This window comes from Mastigoproctus giganteus, chromosome 3, assembly GCF_048544385.1.
Source record: "Mastigoproctus giganteus isolate SK-2022 chromosome 3, ASM4854438v1, whole genome shotgun sequence".
In the NCBI taxonomy this organism is placed as follows: domain Eukaryota; kingdom Metazoa; phylum Arthropoda; class Arachnida; order Uropygi; family Thelyphonidae; genus Mastigoproctus; species Mastigoproctus giganteus.
Window position 1 is genome coordinate 139532909 of NC_143577.1, and position 22030 is coordinate 139554938.

General features: G+C 39.1%; 1 protein-coding gene across 1 annotated transcript in view; it reads left to right on the forward strand.

Annotated features, from left to right (window-relative positions):
* LOC150088287 (cubilin-like) overlaps window positions 1-22030 on the forward strand; it is a 1623406-nt gene that overhangs the window by 1438598 nt on the left and 162778 nt on the right. Inside the window, exon 42 of the mRNA XM_090370104.1 lies at window positions 15049-15263. Coding sequence (XP_090226230.1) covers window positions 15049-15263 — 215 coding nt within the window. The remainder of the gene's footprint in view (window positions 1-15048; window positions 15264-22030) is intronic.

Consider the following 22030-nt stretch of genomic DNA (forward strand, 5'->3'; position numbering starts at 1 on the left):
TAACATACTCCTACTCTCAATTTTGATGACCCAATGCTTATGTCGCACCAAACTGACTCGACACTGCACTGTCCAGCGATGTCAACTGGCGTCACTTCTTTGGATTTCATATGTTTCTTAACTAACAGTATAACTCCTCCTCCCTTCCTGTCTTGTCTATCCTTCCTGTACACATTGTACTCCCCAAATTCCAGTTCTGCATTCCTTATCCCAACAATATCTGCCTTTGATGTTCTGTGCAATACCTCAGATTCATCAAATTTATTTACCAAACTCCTAGCATTGGTGTACATGCAAGTATACATGTTCCTATTCTTAGCTACACTAACACAACCCATGTGTTTACTTGTATCGCAATGACTCCCAGCAGTCTCTGAAATACCCTGCATCTTGTTTTCCAGGTTGCTGCTCATTCCAATAGCAGCAGTGCAAGAATCACTTTCACCTCTGCCATTGGCTACTGTTAATGTATTAGTTCTTGTATCCCCTCAAGTTAGCAGTTTTCCGACCCACCTGACACTGCCTCGATAGCATCAGCAAATATTCTTCCACCCTTTCTATGGCGCCTCTGTAGCCAGGTGGGAAGGAGCAGCAGTGTGTACCACACACTTCTTGATTAGACCGGGGTTCGAGCCCGTCACCACCAAATCCGGAGGATGCGGAAAGGTCAGGGAATGACTACCGCATATTTCCGGAGCAATATGGCCTTTGTTGCTAATGCTCCTAAAAATCAAATAACAAAAGCACAACAACCACCCTTTCTATTTAAGTGTATCAAATCCCTTTAGAAGCAGTCTCTCCTGTTAACTAGTACAGACTAGGCTGAAAGGCGCCTCCGTAGCCAGGTGGGAAGGAGCAGCAGTGCGTAGCACACGCTTCTTGATTAGACCGGGGTTCGAGCCCGTCACCACCAAATACGGAGGATGCGGAAAGGTCAAGGAATGACCACCGCATATCCCGGAGCAATATGGCCTTAGTTGCTAATGCTCCTAAAAAAAACCAAATAACAATAATAACAATAACTAGGCTGAAAAAAATTCTACCCCTTGAGCCTTTCACAATCTTTCCAGGGCCAAATTGATCTACAAGGCTCTCATCATATACTCCCTCCTATCGTGTCTGGGCAGAAATGCAGACACTTTCAAATTCAACACTAATTCACGGCTTTTTTTCAACAGTGACCTGCACTTGTTAAGTAATTCTGCCGGTCTCCTACTCTTAATATCATTAATGATAACGTGTACAACAATATCACCCTTTGTGCCTTTAAAAAGGGAAATCTGCTCTACGACGTCATCAACCTTTGCTCCTGGCAGACATACGGTGGTCCTGTTCCACATATCCTTTTTACATAGCATGTTCCCCGTTTCCTTCACAATAGAGTCACCAACAACTACTAGTTCCTTTGGGACCAGCGCATTCTGTCTTGGGGGGTTGCCGCTGTGTTGCGTGATTATCAAGTGTAATCTCTGGCATTGATGTGGGCAGCTGAGAGCATGATGTACCCCTCAATTTAGATTCTTCGAGGGCATCTACTTCTGTCCTTCAGCCTATAACAACGCTGAATTGTGCCCTCATTTCCTCATACTCCTTATATCGCACGTATACACAAAAGACATCCCCCTTGCCAATGTCATGTCCCATTTCTGATTGCTCCACAAACATCAAGCAACAGTGCATTTTAAAAGGCTGTGGTTCAGAGTGCAACAGCCCCCCCTCAGTTCTCCACTGAGCCACAGCATTCCATTTAGCTTGAGCCTTTTGCTTTGTTGGTCCGGTCTGAGTAATGATTCCGATTCAATTTCAATAAAATTTCAATTCCAGTACAAAATTTTGTTGTACCCGTTGGCACTAATGATATTAAGAGTAGGAGACCGGCAGAATTACTTAACAAGTACAAGACAATGCTGAAAAAAAGCCGTGAGTTAGGGTTGAATTTGAAAGTGTCTGCAATTCTGCCCAGCCACCAGAGGAGAGAGTATATGATGACTGCCTTGTCGATCAATTCGGCCCTGGAGAGATTGTGCAATTAAGTGATTAAGCTAGATAATCTTTTAATAACTGAGAGTAAAGTGGAGTAGAAATTGTTGAAGATAAACACCAGAAAGGAACCTGGGGTGGATGGATTCTATCCAGTTAGCATTAGTAAAGGCATTTGATGCAAGAAATCAAGCTTATGCAGCATCAGCCAAAAAAAAAAATAACCATTTTCACTTCACCCCTCTGTTCGTTCGAAATACCTGTCCAGCTGAGCCTTAAACTCATTTAGGCTATCAACTTCCACGACAAGGGATGGAAGTCTGTTCCACCAACCCAACCACCCGCTGGCTGAAGGCAAATTTCCGCACGTCTGTCCTACATCTGTCTTTCATCAATTTGAATTTATGCCCTTTCAGGTGATTATTCTGAGCAAGAGAAAGAATCCCATCAGCATTAACCATGCTCAAACCATTCATGGCTTTATACACCTCTATCAGACCACCTCGCTGGTGCCTTGTCTCTAGACACTGTAATTTGCAAAACTTAAGCCTTTCTTCGTAGGAGCACCCCTTTGTTCCATTCACTAATCTTGTTGCCGTTCTCTGTACTCGTTCCAGCAGCTCTACATCCTTCTTGAAATGAAGCCTCCAGGCCTGTATACAGTACTCTAGGTGTGGCCTGACCATTGCTTTATACAAGGGAATAATCACCTCCATATCCCTTCTAGAAAAATTCCTGTATATCATTGACAAGACACCATGAGCTACTTTTGCGACCCGTCTGCTCTGCTCAGAGAACTTCATATCTGCCTGCACAACCACTACCAGGTCCCTTTCATTCTCTATCACCGTCAGTGTAGTACCACAGAGTTGATACGTTGCTCTGGGGTTTTATGTGTAGTACTTTATATTTTTCAATGTTAAACTTCATTTGCAACCTCTCAGCCCATCTGCTCAACCTTTCCAGATCCTGTTGCACCAGCATAGTGTCAGTAGTGCCCTTGACAACCGTGCCAACCTTCGTGTCGTCTGCAAACTTGGACACTAAGCGTGATATACCATCATGAATATCATTTATAAATACAGAAAACAATAATGGACCCAACACTGGACAGTGGTGGACTCCACTGATAACATTAGTGCACGATGAGCAGTGTCCATTGATTACCATTCTCTGTCGTCTCCCCGTCAACCACCCCTTTATCCATAGCAGCAATTTAACCTCCAATGCCACACTGCTCCAATTTGTCCAGCAGTCTTCCATGTGCAACAGTATCAAAAGCCTTTCTAAGATACAAATATATAATATCAAAGTTATTCCCCGCATTCAATTTTTTGTGACTGCATCATAGTATCCAATCAAATTGGTCAGGCAAGACTTCCCCTTAACGAAACCATGCTGTGTCCGAGCTATAACTGAAGTCTTGTCTAGATGATCCTGCAGTGCTTCTTTTACCAGTGCCTCCATTAATTTTCCTGGAACAGAAGTTAAGCTTACAGGTCTATAATTACTTGTGTCAGCCTTTGATCCTGCTTTGTGAATTGGTGTCACATTTGCACATCTCCAGTCTGTGGGGTATCTCCCCTGAGTCCAAGGAAGCTCTTATAATTATGGCTAAGGGTTTGCTTACTATCTTTGCTGCCTCCTTTAATATAACTGGATAGATCCCATCCCCCCCAGGTGCCTTTCATGTATATATCTTCAACAATTTCTCCTCCAGTTTACTCTCAGTTATTACAAGATTCTCTAGATTACTGCCAGAGTTGAATACACCTCTGGCATTCCCCTCGCTGAATAACTCCTCATGTGTGAATGTCGATGCAAAATATTCATTTTGTTTGTTAGCTACCTGAGCAGGATCATCAACACTCGACCCATCGATATCAAGTGGACCAATCTGATTCTTTCCCCTTCCTTTTAGAGTTTACATAAGTAAAGAACCCTTTGCTGTTTTTCTTTGCATCCCTTGCCAAAGATTTCTTGTTATCTGCCTTCGCCTGCCTAACCTCCTTTGTAACTTGGTTACAAATGAACTTGTATCTATCATAGGCTTCTGTGTCACGTGTTAATTTGTATGTATCCCATGCATTTTCTTCTCAGCCATATGTCTCATTAGTTCATCTGACATCCATTTAAGCCTAAACCTTGAATAATATTTCTTAGTTGGTATGTAAAGCCTAGTAGCTTCCAAGTTAAGTTCTTTGAATGCTTCCCATTTTGAATTTGCTCTTGGTAACATCATAAGTTGGTCCCACTGTATAGAATTTAAATACTGTCTCAGTCCATCGTAGTCGCCTTTTCGAAAGCAATAACCCTTCACTTTATCCCTAATGGTAGTTACCTCTTTGAGTAAACCCACCTCAGCACACTGTGATCACTTTCACCTAGTGGTTCATTTATCTGCAGATTCTTAATGCATGAAGAATCACTACTGATAATCAAATCAAGAGTATTACTCCCTCTAGTCTCCTCCCGACCATGCTGATATAGAAACAATCATCCAATAAATCCACAAAAGCCTTGCTAGTGTGTGAGTGACCAGTCCCCAAATTCCAGTCAATATCTGGGAAATTAAAATCCCCCATTATAAGACTCTCTGATTTACTGGTCCACTCTATTTCCCTGTACAGTTTCTTATTATACTCATCAGAGTCATTAGGCCTATAGCACATCCTACTCTCAATTTTGATCTTCCAATGCTTATGTCGCACCAAACTGACTCGACACTGCACTGTCCAGCGATGTCGACTGGCTTGACTTCCTTGGATTTTATGTGTTTCTTAACTAATAGCATAACCCTTCCTCCCTTCCTATCCTGTCTAACCTTTCTGTAGACGTTGTGCTCCCCAAATTCTAGTTCCGCATTCCTTATATCTGTGTGACACCATGGCTCTGATATCCCAACAATATCTGCCTTTGATGTTTTCAGCAAAACCTCAAATTCATCAAATTTATTTACTAAACTCCTAGCATTGGTGTACACGCAAGTGTTTGCACATGCACCTGCACCTCTTTCTATTCTTAGCTACCCTAACACAACCCATGTGTTTACTTGTACCGCAATGACTCCCAGCAGTCTCTGAAATATCCTGCATCTTGTTTTTCAGGCTTCTGTTCATTCCAATAGAAGCAGTGAAAGAATCTCTTTCACCTCTGCCAGTGGCTACTGTTAATCTATTACTCTTTGTCTCCCCTCAAGCTAGCAGTTTTCCGACCCACCTAACACTCCATCGATAGCATCAGCAAATATTCTTGCACCCTTTCTATTTAAGTGTATCCCATTCCTGTAGAAGCAGTCTCTCCTGTTAACAAGTACAGTCCAGGCTGCAATAAATTCTACCCCCTGAGCCTTGCACAATCTTTCCAGAGCCGAATTGATTGATATGGCTCTCATCATATACTCCCTCCTAACGTGTCTGGGCAGAACTGCAGACACTTTCAAATTCAACACTAATTCACGGCTTTTTTTCAACAGTGACCTGTACTTGTTAAGTACTTCTACCGGTCTCCTACTGTTGATATCATTAGTGCGAACGCATACAACTATATCACCTTTTGTGCCCTTAAAAGATGATATCCGCTCTACAACGTCATCAACCTTTGTCCCTGGTAGACATACCCTGTTCCTGTTCCACCTATCCTTTTCACAAAGCATGTTTCCGGTTTCACTGACAATAGTCACCAACAACTACTAGTTCCTGTGGGACCAGCGCATTCTGCCTTAGGGGTTGCCACTGTGTTGTGTGATGACCAAGTGCAAGCTCTCACATTGATTTGGGCAGCTGAGAGCTTGATGGGCCCCTCAATTTAGTTCATTCGAGCGCATCCTCCCTGTCCTTCAAGCTCTCATATAGGCCCATAACAACGCTGAGTTGTTGCCTGATTTCGATATGCTCCTTGCATCACGCACACACAAAGACATGGTGTGATTTTTTTTTTTTTTTTTGGCTGATGCTGCATAAGCTCCTACACTTGCTTTCTTGCATCATGTGCCACTACTACTACTACCACTACTACATCCCCCATGGCAATATCATGTCCCGTACCTGAATGCTCCACAAACAACATGCAAGCAGTGCATTTTAAAAGAACTGAGGTGGGCAGTTGCCATCCCCCCTCAGTTCTCCTCTGAGCTACAGCACTTCCATTAGCTTGAGCCTTTTGCTTTGCTGCTCTGTTCTGAGTCATGATTTCTATTAATTTCAATAAAATTTCAATTTCAGTTCAAAATTATAACCCTAAACTTGAATCCCAACACAGTCATAACGGTATATATATTTTTCATTGTCGAGTATTAATTATCTACGAGTTCCCTTTATATAACTTCCGTATCAGTTATGTATTAATTAATTATGTTACATTTGTAATGCAAGTCGTTATATGTATTTAGTTAAAAGTACAATTTAATTGACAACGAAGTTCAACAAGTTTAATAGATTATACTGATCAACTGACAATATTATAACCTATATTATACTAAAGCTATCTAGTCCGGTATATAACGTATCGTATGACAAAGGCGGCAAGTTACGAACGGTAAATCTAAATCTATGGGCACTTAAGTATTAATTAACTTTCAAATCTCGCTGTCTCAATTCAGAATAACTTATGATCCTTACTAGGTCTATAAGCTACTTACAGAAAATAATTTGATGTAAAAAATATTCAATAAAGCTGCCAAATATGGCTAAAAAACTTCTCATTCTGCAGAGTTGCAACTTGTAACACGTGGATTTGATACCCTTACCGATACTTTCATGCAATTCCAAGGCCGAGTAAAGTATAAATACACCAGATTAATCAGAAAATCACAAAATAATGCTATACTACTAAATTTAAATCAAAAGTTTTAGAAAAACAATAATTTCAAATCAAAAAATAAGAAAAATCCACTTAGCGGCTTTGAGCACGTCTGGCTCCTACTAGCCTCGTCAGCAGACTCCAGTTATATTAAAGGAGGCGGCAAAGGAAGTAAGCAAACCCTTAACAATAATTATGAGAACTTCACAGCACTCAGGGGAGTAACCCATTGACTGGAGATGTGCAAATGTGACCCAAATCCACAAAGGAGGATCAAAGGGGGAGACAGGTAATTACAGACCTGTGAGTTTAACTTCTGTTCCAGGGAAATTAATGGAGGTACTGGTTAAAGAAGCATTGCAGGATCATCTAGACAAGACTTCAGTTTTAGCTCGGACACAGCATGGGTTTGTTAAGGGGAAGTCTTGTCTGACTAATTTGATTGGATACTATGGTAGTCACAAAGGAACTGGATGCAAAGAATAACTTTGATATAATATATTTGGATCTTAGAAAAGCCTTCGACACTGTTGCACATGGAAGAATGCTGCACAAATTGGAGCAGCGTGGCATTGGAGGCAAATTGCTGCTATGGATAAAGGGATGGTTCAGTGGGAGAACACAGAGAATGATAATCAATGGACACTGCTCTTCGTGGACTAATGTTATTATTGGAGTCCTTCAGGGTTCAGTGTTGGGTTCATTGTTGTTTTCTGTATTTATAAATGATATTGATGATGGTATATCATGCTTAATGTTCAAGATTGGAGCCAATATGAAGGTTGGCTGTGTTGTTAAAGACACTAATGACAGTACACTGCTGCAACAGTATCTAGAAAAGTTGAGAAGATGGGCTGAGAGGTGGCAAATGAAGTTTAATATTGACTGTCAGTGTGGTACCACAACTCTGTGGTACCACACTGACAGTGGTAGTGTATGAAAAGGACCTCGGGGGTAATTGTGCAGGCAGATATGAAGTTTTCTGAGCAGTGCAGATGGTCTGCAAGAGTAGCTCATGGTGTCTTGTCAATGATATACAGGAATTTTTCTAGAAGGGATAAGGAGGTGATTATTCCCTTATATAAGACACTGGTCAGACCACATTTTGAGTACTGTATTCAGGTCTGGAGGCCTCATTTTAAGAAGGATGTAGAGCTGTTGGAATGAGCAGATTATTGAATGGAACAAAGGGTTGCTCATACGAAGAAAGGTTTAAGTTTTCCAAATTATAGTGTCTGGAGACTAGGCACCTGCGAGGTGATCTGACTGAGGTGTATAAAGCTTTGAATGGTTTGAGCATGCTCACTGCTGATGGAATTCTTCCTCTTGCTCAGAATAATCGCCTGAGAGGGCATAAATTCAAACTGAGGAAAGACAGTTGTAGGATAGATGTGCGGAAGTTTGCCTTTAGCCAGCGGGTGGTTGATTGCTGGAATAAACTTCCTTCTGTCATAGAAGTTGATAGCTTAAACAGATTCAAGCAGAAGTAGACAAACATTTGGAGCAGGTGGTTGGGTGAAATGAGAAGGGGGTGTGTTTTTTTTTTTTGGCTGATGCTATATAAACTTGCTTTCTTGCATCATGTGCCCTTGATTGTGTTTCACATTTTCCATATCTTGGTACACATAAAAAGGAGTGTCTATTTTCGTTTTACTGTTTTTTCTTTTCAGGCTATATATAAAAAATGCAAATTCCCAGCACTTTTATGTGCAACAAATCTATGTCAGTGATTTATGTTTTAGATTTTAATAAATTATAAAAATATGACTGATTTTTGTTTGTTTTTGTTTTAAATACCATTTACGGCCACCGTAGTCGAGTGGTCAGGCACGTGGGTGCATAAGTACACGTGCCTTGATTGACTGGGTTTCAATCCCATGACTGCTAAATATGGTGTTCTTTCTTGTATTTTGTCTGTCTTGTGAACTCCTTTGACCGTTTGGTTGTCCCGAAGTATAAACAGAAAATTTATTTATTTTTGTTTAAAAAAAATAGTTTTCTTTTGATTTTAAATTCTCACTTTAGAAAATTTAGAACCTGAAAAGGATCACTGCTTTTCAATATTAAGGTTGTTGTTATGAAATTTAACGACACATAAGCTGCTAGGGCAATATTGTGTCTTTCTAATGGTTAATAGGAAATACTAACTTTATCGTAATACTGGTTATATTTTATGGTATATTCCTATGTTATTTAGAAAGGCAAACAGTTCTGTTTTATTAGGGTCATCTCCAAGAATCTGCAATAATGTTAGTGAAGACTGTGCATTAGTACATGATTTATAGCTGTTTGAGAGGATACTGAGAAGGTGATGATAGTCCACTAATAAATGACGAATAGTCAGTTGCACATGACATGATGTGCAGTGAGGAGCACTGTCATTCATTAATAGATAGAGGTGTGTGAGTTGGGTATGCCCAATTCTTAGCCTTTCCAGAATTACTTCTTCTTGTCTGCTTTTCCGAAAGCTCGAGAGCCACAGCTTCGGATCTGGTTTAATTCAGTAGATTTGTTCCCTGGATAACCTCTCCAGATTGTTGACCGACTATTGTAAATTGCTTTACAGATGATTGGTTTGAAATCGGTATATGGAACTTGAAATGTCTTTTAAATAGAGGTATCTGGTTGTCTGGCTGCAAGATCTGCTTTTTCATTTCCTGGAATCCAACAGAATGCCACAATTTGGTTTGACTGATTACATGCAAATAATTTAGAATGTATTTCTTTTATTACAGGATGAGAGAAGTTGGTATTACTTCTTAGTGTGGAAACAGCACTGAGTGAGTCAGTATATATATCAAAGCAGATGGAATTAGTCATTCAATAATGTTAACCAGAGCTAAGTTTATAGCATTAAGCTCACCAGTGAAGATACCTGCATTCTGGTAATGAGACAGAAGTGGTGAATGATGGGAATATTACTGCAGCACCTACTTGGGTCTCAGTTTTTGATCCATTTGCATAGATTTCACAGGCCTGTGAATAAGAAAGAGAATAAGTTGCATGTAACTGCGTGATACTGGAAGGAGACAGAGTGTTCTTTCCCCACCATTGAAAATAGCCATCATATATTGTACAGATATTTGTCCAGGTGGATCTGGTGGTGGTGTCATGTTCTGAAATATATTGCTGATTTCTATATTCCACGATTGAGCCAGTTCCTTAAATCTAAGTAGAGCAGGTTGGTTTTCATTTGATTTACTGTTGTAAAATGTCTCCCATTCAATATTAGCATTAGCATTAGTAGAGGCATTTGATGCAAGAAAGCAAGCTTATGCAGCATCAGCCAAAAAAAAAAAAAAAAAAACCCCACTTCCACTTCACCCCTCTGTTCGTTCAAAATACCTGTCCAGCTGAGCCTTAAACTTATTTAGGCTATCAACCTCCACAACAAGGGATGGAAGTCTGTTCCACCAACCAACCACCCGCTGGCTAAAGGCAAATTTCTGCACGTCTATCCTACATCTGTCTTTCCTCAATTTGAATTTATGCCCTCTCAGGTGATTATTCTGAGCTAGAGGAAGAATCCCATCAGCATTGAGCATGCTCAAACCATTCAAGGCTTTATACACCTCTATCAGATCACCTCGCTGGTGCCTAGTCTCCAGACACTGTAATTTGCAAAACCTTAAGCCTTTCTTCGTAAGAGCACCCCTTTGTTCCATTCACTAATCTTGTGCCCTTCTCTGTACTCGATCCAGCAGCTCTACATCCTTCTTGAAATGGGGCCTCCAGACCTGTATACAGTACTCTAGGTGTGGCCTGACCATTGCCTTATACAAGGGAATAATCACCTCCTTATCCCTGCTGGAAAAATTCCTGTATATCATTGACAATACTCCATGAGCTGCTCTTGCAGCCCGTCTGCACTGCTCAGAGAACTTCATATCTGCCTGCACAACCACCCCCAAGTCATTCTCTACCACTGTCAGTGTAGTACCACAGAGTTGATACGTTGCTCTGGGGTTGCTGTTTCCCATGTGTAGTACTTTACATTTGTCAATGTTAAACTTCATTTGCCACCTCTCAGCCCATCTGCTCAACCTTTCCAGATCCTGTTGCAGCAGCATAGTGTCAGTAGTGTCCTTGACAACCCTGCCAACCTTTGTATCGTCTGCAAACTTGGACATTAAGCTTGATATACCATCATCAATATCATTTATAAATACAGAAAACAATAATGGACCCAACACTGAGCCCTGCGGGACTCCACTAATAACATTAGTCCACGATGAGCAGTGTCCATTGATTACCACTCTCTGTCTTCTCCCCCCTCAACCACCCCTTTATCCATAGCAGCAATTTGCCTCCAATGTCACACTGCTCCAATTTGTGTAGCAGTCTTCCATGTGCAACAGTATCAAAAGCCTTTCTAAGATCCAAGTATATAATATCAAAGCTATTCCCTGCATCCAGTTCTTTTGTGACTGCATCATAGTATCCAATCAAATTGGTCAGGCAAGGCTTCCCCTTAATATTGTACAGGCATCTCCTACTAGGGTGGGAGGAAAGACTGAATTTTTTAATGTGAAGATGTAAGGGAGGTTCATGGGCTTCGATGTAAAGGCTCTGAACCAGGGAGGTTCTGAAAGCCCCTAGAGCGACTCTAAGAGCTCTGTGCTGGATGGTGTTTAATCGCTCTAAAGTACTTTTTCTAGCCAAGCCATACACAGGAGAACCATAGTCCAAGCGAGACCTGATGAGAGCTCTATAAAGATGGATGAGGGTATGTCGATCAGCCCATGACATGAATGACACACACCATAGGATATTCAATTTCTTCAAGCAGATGGATCGAAGGTAGGCCACATGTGCTTGAAAGTTCAGTTTCCTATTTAGTATCAGGCCAAGGAAACGGACAGTGTGAGCAAGAGGAACTGACACGTTATTTATCATTAGCTCTGGATCAGGATGAAGTGACCAAAGTTTGCAGAAATGAGTGGTAGTGGATTTCTGTTCAGCGAGATGGTATCCATTGCGTAAGGTCCAGGATTGAATTCTATTTAGGGCAATTTGCAGCTGTCTTTCGATGGTATTCAAACTTTGCGATTGGCAGGATATGGTGAGGTTATCAGCATACATGTATAGTTCAATCGTTTTTGGACTATCTTCCAATATATTATTGACCCTGATAGGTTGGCAGTAGTTGGAAATTTGTGAAACTGGTTCTAAACACAGTTTTTTTCTCTTTTAGCTTTTGAGCAATCTTCATTCCACCACTGGTTTTGGTGTACCTGTTTGCGCTGGTCGGATTTTGGAATGGAAATTTCGGCTGCCGATAATATATGGCTTGTAATGTGTTCAGTTACTTCATCAATATGTTGTTGCTCTACATACTGTTTTTTGAGTAGGACACAAGTAGAGTAAGGCGCCTTCGAAGCCAGGTGAGAAGGAGCAGCAGTGCTTAGCACACGCTTCTTGATTAGACCGGGGTTCGAGCCCGTCACCACCAAATACGGAGGATGCGGAAAGGTCAGGGAATGACCGCCGCATATCCCGGAGCAATATGGCCTTAGTTGCTAATGCTCCTAAAAAAAAAAAACAACAAGTAGAGTAGTTTTACCAGTCTGCTTTGTGGAAATTTCAAGATGTACGGTCTTTAGGGCATGATACAACTGGTGTTTGAATTGAGCTGATGATGGGAAAATGGTCACTGTGGAATGATTATGGTTATCTAGGAATATTTCAATTAATTGGCCTCTCCTATAAATAGTGGAAGATCCCCACAATGGATGGTGACTGTTGAAATAACCGAATAAACAGAGAGGAGGTGGCAATTGTGTTTAAAGGTTGTCAAGTTCAGTCTGGGAACAAGGATAATTACGTGGTATATAAACAGATGCAAGGGTTAATGATATTCTCATTGCCATCCAAACTGCTACAACTTCTAGGGAGGTTTCTAGTTGGAGATGTCTTGATGGTATGGACAAGAATAGCTACCCTTCCATGAGGAGAAGAGTCAGAATCCCTGTCTCACCTAAACATAGTATAGTTTTTGAATTTGAGTGAAACTTTTGGTGATAAAAATGTTTCCTCTAAGCATACACCTACTGCGTTAGTTTGTATGAGTAAATCATTCAGGTCATCTATATTACTGCGTAATCCTCTGCAGTTCCATTGTAGGAATTTGTTCATTGATTGCGTTTATTTGAGGAAGATTGATCTGACTGTTTTTTCTGAGGTTTCTGTCTGTATAGTTTTGATTTTTCATTTCTGAGAAAGGCTGGGCATCCTGTGTCGATGGTATCATTGGCATGTAATTCTAGTATTCTATCTTTGTCCCCTGACTGAACCTCCATTTCCATGTTGCTCTAGCGTTGTTTCACTGTCTTCTGATTTTCAATACTAACAGATTTTGTTGTTTTGGGCGAGGTTGAGATGGCATCAGTTGGGATATTGATTGGCATATTGCTGGTTTCATTAACTGTAGATTTTTTTATTGCACATTAGCATAGTTTTGGTCCAGGTGGCAAAGGAAATGTTTGGTTCTATGGAGACATCTGTTTGAGTTGCAGTTGACTGGCTGTTTTTAGTGACTGATGCATATGATCAGCTAGGCATGATTAACAGTATTTGCTTCCTTGCTTCAGAATATGTGACTTTATGCTCCACTTTGTATTTCTGAATTTGTTTTCCAAAGGTCACATGCTTTAGAAAATGCAGGATGGCTTCCTTTGCAGTTAGGGCAAGTAGGAGTGGAAGCTGTACATTCTCCTTGGGAATGCTCCTTAGAGCCACAAATAGGACACACAGCATCATCTCGGTATGGCCATACTTCTAGCACCTAAAGCAGTGAATGAGATTTGGAATGTAGGGCCAAATCTTGCAGTTTAAATAACCTGCTTTAACAGAAGATGGAAGAGTCAGAGTACTAAATGTCAAAATGATGGACCTGGTTGGTAGTAGGTTGCCATCTTTTTTGGTCATTATTCTCCACGCATAAGTCACTTTTTGTTCCCTGAGTTCTTGTATTATCTCTTCTTCCGACACGGATAGCAAGTCCCATTTGCAAGTCCCATTTAAAAATGAAAAATTTTAAATTTAATTTTTAAAATTTAAATTTCATTTTAATTTACTCTTAATGACTTCTTCCATTTCTAATGACAACCTAGGATTGGAGGTGCACTTCTATTTCCTTGGGCCCATTTTAAAATCTGTTAAATCACCCTTAACACCCCTTTTAATTTCCTCACTCTACCTTCTCACCTAAATGATTTAATTACCATTCTTTTCAAAAAATTATTGCAGATTTATTCAAAGGTGAGTACCTTTGAATAAATCTGCAATAAGCACTTGCTATTTCATATTTCTTTGTTTACTTAATTTTCCACTGTTACAAGACTCTCCTCAAACAGCAAGCTGTTTTGTTTGGCAGCAAATTATAAAATATACCTGTCATGTCAAAATTAAAAATATTCCTTGGCTTATATTTTTCAAAAATCGACCATACAGAATATGAACATTCTGTGGCCTTTGTCAACAGTCAAAAATCTCTTTGTCAACTGATCCAGACTCGCCACAAAAGTTTTGTAATATTAATTTATTCCTGGCCTTAAATTTTTAGAGACTACTGTTGCATCTGAAATTAATAATTTCAAGCTATTGATCTAGATAATTAGCCATTTCTCGCAAAATTGGACCTGATACTGTTAAATTTGTTGCACACATTTCTTGGTACCATTCAAAACTTTTTGTTTCAAGCTCCTCCACCACAAATTTATTTCCTGTTTTTTAATTGCTGTTCCAGCATCATGCACTTCATGGTTATTTTGGTTTTCATTATAACAGACAAATTATATAAAATGATGTCATTCTATGGTGATAAATCATAGTTTAATATAAACAGACTAAATTAAGAATGGACATTACAACCATTCCCCGACTTACGTAAGGATTGCGTTCCCCGGAACTCTACGTAAGTCGGAATTTTATGTGTCGGAATTTCTCTAAATGCTTATGCAGCACTCGCAAATTTGATTGAATTTGATTGAAGCAAAAAAGAAATGTTCGACGAACATGTAAATAGAATTATTTATTCAACTTTTTTTATCTCATGAGCACAAAAAATTACAAAAGTGTGCAAAATTACAAAAATTTCAAATAAAAAAGATAGAGGAGACAGGCATAATGTCAACAAATCTTTGAGGTAAATCCTTCATCACTTTTAACAGAAAACTTAACTTTTATCAATAATGTCAAGCAGTTTAAATCATTATATAAATAGCATTTTAATGTTTAACTCTATAATTGTTCATTTTTAAATTTTAGCTAATTGTGGTGGGCCACTAATAGTCACTGAAACATCACAGTTTCTTACATCACCAGCCTACCCCTTAAATTATCCTGCTAATATGAGATGCCGCTGGCATCTGTTTCTCAATAATACTTACTGGGACCGGATGGAAGTAACTTTTAGTGATATGGACCTTCTCTGTGAAGGAGATTATATTGAAATTTACAGTGATTTTAGAAGAGATAGTGAGGTAAGTAGCAGTTTTATGCATTTTCATTTTGGAATGTTTCTCTTTAAATAGATAAACTTGCTTTGCAATTTGAGATTTTCCACATAATGTTTAAAATTACAAAATTAAAATGTAGAATTAAATATGTTCATTTTAAGGCAATAGCTACAAGTTTAGACCACTGCCACTTAATGAAAATATACAGTTCAGTTTAAACTTATCAGTTGCCACTAACATGTTGAGAGAATTATATACAGTTCAGTTTAAAACTTGTCAGTACTAAACTTGTTACATTGCCACTAACATGTTGAGAGAATTATAAGAAAGAAATGTTATTAAAGAGGCCTGTGCGCTCTGAATTCATTATTACTATTGGATTACTGCGGACACAGAGCTAAATGGAGAACACTTAAAACTGACAGTTAGCATTAACATTAGTAGAAGCATATGATGATGCAAGAAAGCAAGCTTATGCAGCATCAGCCAAAAAAAAACCACTCCCATTTCACCCCTCCATCCTTTGAAATACCTGTCCAACTGAGCCTTAAATTTATTTAGGCTATCAACTTCCACAACAAGGGATGGAAGTCTGTTCCACCAACCAACTAATAGTTGGTGGAACAGACTTCCACCAACCACTGGCTAAAGACAAATTTCCGCACATCTATCCAATATCGGTCTTTCCTCCATTTGAATTTATGCCCTCTCAGGTGATTATTCTGAGCAAGAGGAAGAATCCCATCGGCATTAAGCATGCTCAAACCATTCAAGGCTTTATACACCTCTATCAGATCACCTCGCCGGTGCCTAATCTCCAGACACTGTAATTTGCAAAACTTAAGCCTTTCTTTATAAGAGCAACCCTTTGTTCCATTCACTAATCTTGTTGCCCTTCTCTGTACTCGTTCCAGCAGCTCTACATCCTTCATGAAATGAGGCCTCCAGACCTGTATACAGTACTCAAGGTGTGGCCTTATACAAGAGAATAATCACCTCCTTATCCGTGCTATAAAAATTCCTGCATATCATTGACAAGACACCATGAGCTACTCTTGTAGCCCATCTGCACTGCTCAGAGAACTTCATAAGAGTGGAATACTTAACTGTCAGTTTGACTGAGGAAGGTTAACAAATTAACCAAAAGCTTTTGTATGTATCTAATTTAATATACGTTTTTCCTATTATTAAACTTGTCATATTTATTCTGTCTCCATTTCGCTCTGTGTCTGCAGTAATCCAATAGTAATAAGAAAGAAGTGATTAAAAAAAAAGATAAAATAGGTGGATTCATGAAATTATAAAACAAGGCATTAGGATAAGACAAAGATGCACCTTAGAAAACTCTAACTTTTCATAAAAAAACTAAAATGGTAAACTAAAATAATAAAGACATGTTGTAGTTGGGGAAGGACATTATTACATGTTTGTTTTCCATTAAGATTATTACTATATTTAATATCACTCATATACCATGTGAAATTAATAATATAGTTTATTAATCTATTTGCCTAAACTACTATACTGTAAGGTGACATTTTGTATTACTACTATACATTAAGTGAAGTTAAGGTGACCGATACCCATACATGAAGGTGATGGGTATCGGTAAGATGCCTGAAATGTCACTTTAATGTATGGGTTCAGTTTTGTGGACTGTACATGAAGGTGATGGGTATCAGTAAGATGCCTGAAATGTCACCTTAATGTATACTAGTTTAGACAAATAGCTTACCAAATTATATTATTATTTTCACGTGGTATATGAGTGGTATTAAATAAAATAATAATCTTAAAAGACGTTACCCATTTTAATATTGCTGAGAACTGTAATCTTAGCTTTCAAAAATACCTTCAGTAAGCAATATTTGAGGACTGATGAAATGCACTGGTAAAGGTTAAAAAGCACAACTTACAAAAAAGCATGTTCTTCACCATGCTATTGACAAGAGAAAAAGCTAGGTTAGGAAGGGGTGTGAGCTCAATTATTAATTAACAGTGCTATTAAGTACCGATTTAGTTTCAAAATTATTTATTTATAATTATAATTCTGCTATTAATTTTGCTTGATTAATATTTGACTGGTAACATTCATTAGTGGATTGTTGCAGCAGCTTTGTGGACCCATATGCCAAAGATAGCTGACTTTTTGAAAGTGCACACATATTTTGGAAATATTTTATGGGCCATATCTGATTATGGTGTTTTCTTTGTATCTGCCATCACAACCTTCCTGCATCAGGTCATGTAAACTGGTGGCACCCAAAATCCCGACAGCCAAAATTTCTGATGTACCTATTGTATTTAAAAAAAAAACAAAGCTAAAGTCCATATCTCAGAAACTGTTTGCAATAAAAAATGTTTTTCATGTAATCAAAACGGCCTGCTAAAAACAAAAAATTTAAAAATTTTTTCCATATGTTGAAATAAAATTTAAAATTTTATTTAAACACATGGAACACGTACATTGCAGTTGTGCAAACAGTAGATGATATTGTTAATATTTTATGTCATATTAATGAATAAAAAACACACACTTTATATATATATGTATTTATAAATATAATTACTACTGTAATAGTGTAATTGATAACATATAGGTACAAAGTATGTTAAAACTTTAGTAGTAGTAGTGGCATATGATGCAAGAAAGCAATGTATGGTGTTTCAGTGTACTTATAAGTACTGCAATGTACTTATGCAGCATCAGCCAAAAAAAAAAAAAAAAAATCACACCATTCCCTCCAAATGCCTGTCCAGTTCCTCCTTAAATTTATTCAGCCTATCAACTTCCACAACGACAGATGGAAGTTTGTTCCAGCAATTAACCACCTGCTGGCTAAAGGCAAATTTCCGCCTATTCTACATCTGTCCTTTCTTAATTTGAATTATGTGGTTAATTGCTGGAACAAACTTCCATCTGTTGTTGTGGAAGTTGATAGGCTGAATAAATTTAAGGAGGAACTGGACAGGCATTTTGAGGGAATAGTGTGATTTTTTTTTTTTGGCTGATGCTGCATAAGTTCATACACTTCCTTCCTTGCATCACATGCCACTACTACTACAGGTGGTGCCTCGCAATTCGACAGTTGGATTTCGTGGGCCAGCGAAAACGCTACATGATATTGCATGATAGAATTCTTTTCTGGACTACGTAACTGCGTTTAATGTTACTAAATAGCACTAAATAGTGACGGCTGCTTCATACATTTTAAACAATGGTATTAAAGAGTGAGAGTAACATTTAACCAATGATAGATAAAGCGGGAATAGATCCCTCAATCGTTCAGCTACGTTAGCCACCCTCAAAGATAGCTACAGGTATGCCGTCAGTTCTTCCTCAGTTATGAGACAACATTATCTCGTTAATAATCGTAGTCTGAGTTCACGTTTGCTCTAGTTGTTTGTGCTAATTTATAATTCTGCATTTCTCATAAAGTAAAAAATTTTGTGCTTTGGCAGTTATTTATTTTTTGAGAGAAATTTGATAATGGGTCCAAAGAGAAGTGAACAGCGGAATAATTCAGGAAAGAAACACATTTGGTTGAGCATAGAAAAGAAGAAAGAAATTATAAAAAAAGTGCAGAAAGGTAGAACAATTACAGATGTAGCTCAAGAGTATGGCGTCCCTAGGTCAACCGTGGCAACTTTTTGGCAACAAAGAGACAAGATTATAGGTGCTAGAGTGTTCGCTGGAGCAATGAAAATTTCTGACAGAAGCAGATCTTTAATCAATGAAGAAATGGAAAAGCTGCTTCCTACCTGGATTAGAGAAAAATAGATGAAAGGAGATCCAGTAACTCAGGCAATGATCTGTGAGAAAGCTAGGTTAATTTTTGAAGAATTGCACAAGAAAAGTCCAGGACATGCCTCAGATCAAACTGATGAATTCAAGGCAAGTCGTGGGTGGTTTCACAGATTCAAAGGTAGAACAGGTATCCATAGTGTTCTCAGACATGGGGAAGCAGCTAGTGCAGATAAAAAGGCTGCAGAAGAGTTTGTGAAAAAATTTGAAGATTTAATCATGAAGGAAGGCTACTTGCCGCAGCAAATTTTTTACGGGGATGAAACTGGGTTATTTTGGAAGCGCTTACCAAATCGAACATACATCAGGCAAGAAGAAGTGATGCTCCCAGGACATAAGCCTATGAAAGATAGGCTTACCTTGTTATTGGCAGCAAATGCAAGCGGAGACTTTGAAGTAAAGCCACTTCTCGTTTACCACTCTAAAAATCCTCGCTGCTTTGGGAAGAAAATCGTCAAGTCCAAACTGCCAGTGATGTGGAGATCCAATGCAAAAGCCTGGGTAGTCCAAAAAGTCTTCAAAGATTGGGTTTTTGAGGAGTTTGCCCCGAGCATAAAAAAATTCCTCATTGACAACAATTTACCTTTGAAAGCACTGCTGATTCTTGACAATGCTAGGGCCCACCCCAAGACTTGGCAAACACTCTTGAAATTGAGTTCATCAAAGTCAAGTTTTTGCCTCCAAACACCACATCACTGATCCAACCCATGGATCAAGAAGTAATTGCTTGTTTTAAAAAACTTTACACCAAGGCTTTGTTTTCACAGGTTTTTGACGTGATTCATTCTTCTGATAAGATACTTAAGGAGTTCTGGAAGACTGAGTTCAATATTCTTCACACCATTTCCTTTATTAAAACTGCCTGGAAGGGAGTGACCCAGAGGACCCTTCGTGCATCATGGAAGAAACTCGTTCCTTCCTTTTTTCGGGATGACAACAATGCAGTCCAAGCCGCTGAAGAATCAGAAGCAACTGCGGCCATGCGAGAAATCATTTTGACGGCGGAGAACCTCGACATAGGAGAAGTTGATGAGGCTGATGTGGAAGAGCTTGTGGAGGATCACAATAACAAACCAACCATGGAAGAACTCAAAACACTCAGCGAACAGGAAGCAAAAGAGAGAGAAAAGGAAATTTCACTTGAAGAAGAAGAAGAGGAAGACAGGGAAAAAGGGCTGATGCCACCAGCTGCCATTAAAGAAATTTTATTCCATTGGGAGAAGGTGCAGTCTGCTTGTTTAAAATGGCACCCCAACACTACTGTTGTAACTAGAATGACAGACTTGTTTAACAACACTACTATGCATCACTTCAAGGCTATCTTGAAAAAGCGGGAGAGACAGTCCACCCTTGATCAATTCCTCATCCCCATTCAAGCCAAGAGGAGAAGAGAAAGGGTAGAACAAGATAAATAAAACATCCTTCCAACATCTAAGGCTCAATGAAATGTATGTACTCATTATGTATTTTGTAATTTTGTTTGTTATATGGTAGAATATAGTAAAGTCAATAATACTGTGTATTTCTCTCCGATGACGAATTAATCAATTTTCCATAAACTTATACGGAAAATATTGACCCGCAATTCGACTCTAATTCGGCGACGGATTATAGTCGAATTGTGAGACACCACTGTACTACTACTACTAAAGTTTTAACATACTTTGTACATATATGTTATCAATTTCACTATTACAGTAGTCTCCAGCCACTGCAGTTTGCAGAACTTAAGCCTCTCTTGGTAAGAGGATCTCTTCATTCCCCTCACCAATCTTGGTGCCCTTCTCTGTACACGTTCAAACAAATCGACATCCTTCCTAAAATGAGGCCTCCAGACCTGTTCGCAGTACTCAAGGCGTGGCCTGACCATTGCCTTATACAGAGGGACAATCACCTCCTTTTCCCTGCTAGCAAAATTCCTATATATCATTAACAAAACCCCATGACCTGCCCTGGCAGCCTGTCTGCATTGCTCAGAAAACTTCATATCTGACTGCACAATTACTCCCAGGTCTTTTTCATTTTCTACCACCTTAAGTGTAGTACCACACAGTTGGTACGTTTCTCTGGGGTTACTTCTACCCATATGCAGTACTTTGCATTTGTCAAGGTTAAACTTCAGTTGCCACTTCTTAGCCCATCTGCCTAAATTATCTAGATCCTGTTGCAGTAGCACACTGCCATTGCTGCCATTAACAACCCTGCCAACCTTTGTATCATCTGCAAACTTCGACATTATTTTGTATATTTATCAATATCATTGATAAATATACAAAACAACAGTGGACCCAACACCGAACCCTGTGGGACTCCACTAATAACATTAGTCCACGAGGAGCAGCACCCATTGATTACCACATTCTCTCTTCTCCCACTTAACCATCCTTTTATCCATTGTAGCAACTTACCCTTAATACCATTCTGCTCCAATTTGTACAATAGTCTTCGATGCACAACAGTGTCAAAAGCTTTCCTGAAATCCAAATATATGATATCAAAATTATTTTTTGCATCCAGTTCCTTTGTAACCACATCATAATATCCTATCAAATTTGTCATACAAGTCTTTTCCTTAACAAATCCATGCTGTGCCTGAATTATTGCTGCAGTCTTGCCTAGATGATCCTGCAATGCATCTTTAACCTGTGACTCCATTATTTTACCCGGAACAGAAGTTAAACTAACTGGTCTGTAATTACTGGTGTCACCCTTCGATCCCCCTTTGTGAATTGGGGATACATTTGCACATCTCCAGTCTGTGGGGACCTCCCCTGAGTCCAAGGATGCACTCATAATTATGGCTAAGGGTTTGCTTAGTTGCTTTGCCGCCTCCTTTAATATAACTTGGGGTGGATCCCATCCACACCAAGTGCCTTTCTTATGTTTAACTTCAACAATTTCTCCTCCACTTTGCTCTCAGTTATTACAAAATCATTAAGCACCCTGCTACAATTTGATAACCTTCTGCCATTTTCAAACCTTAATA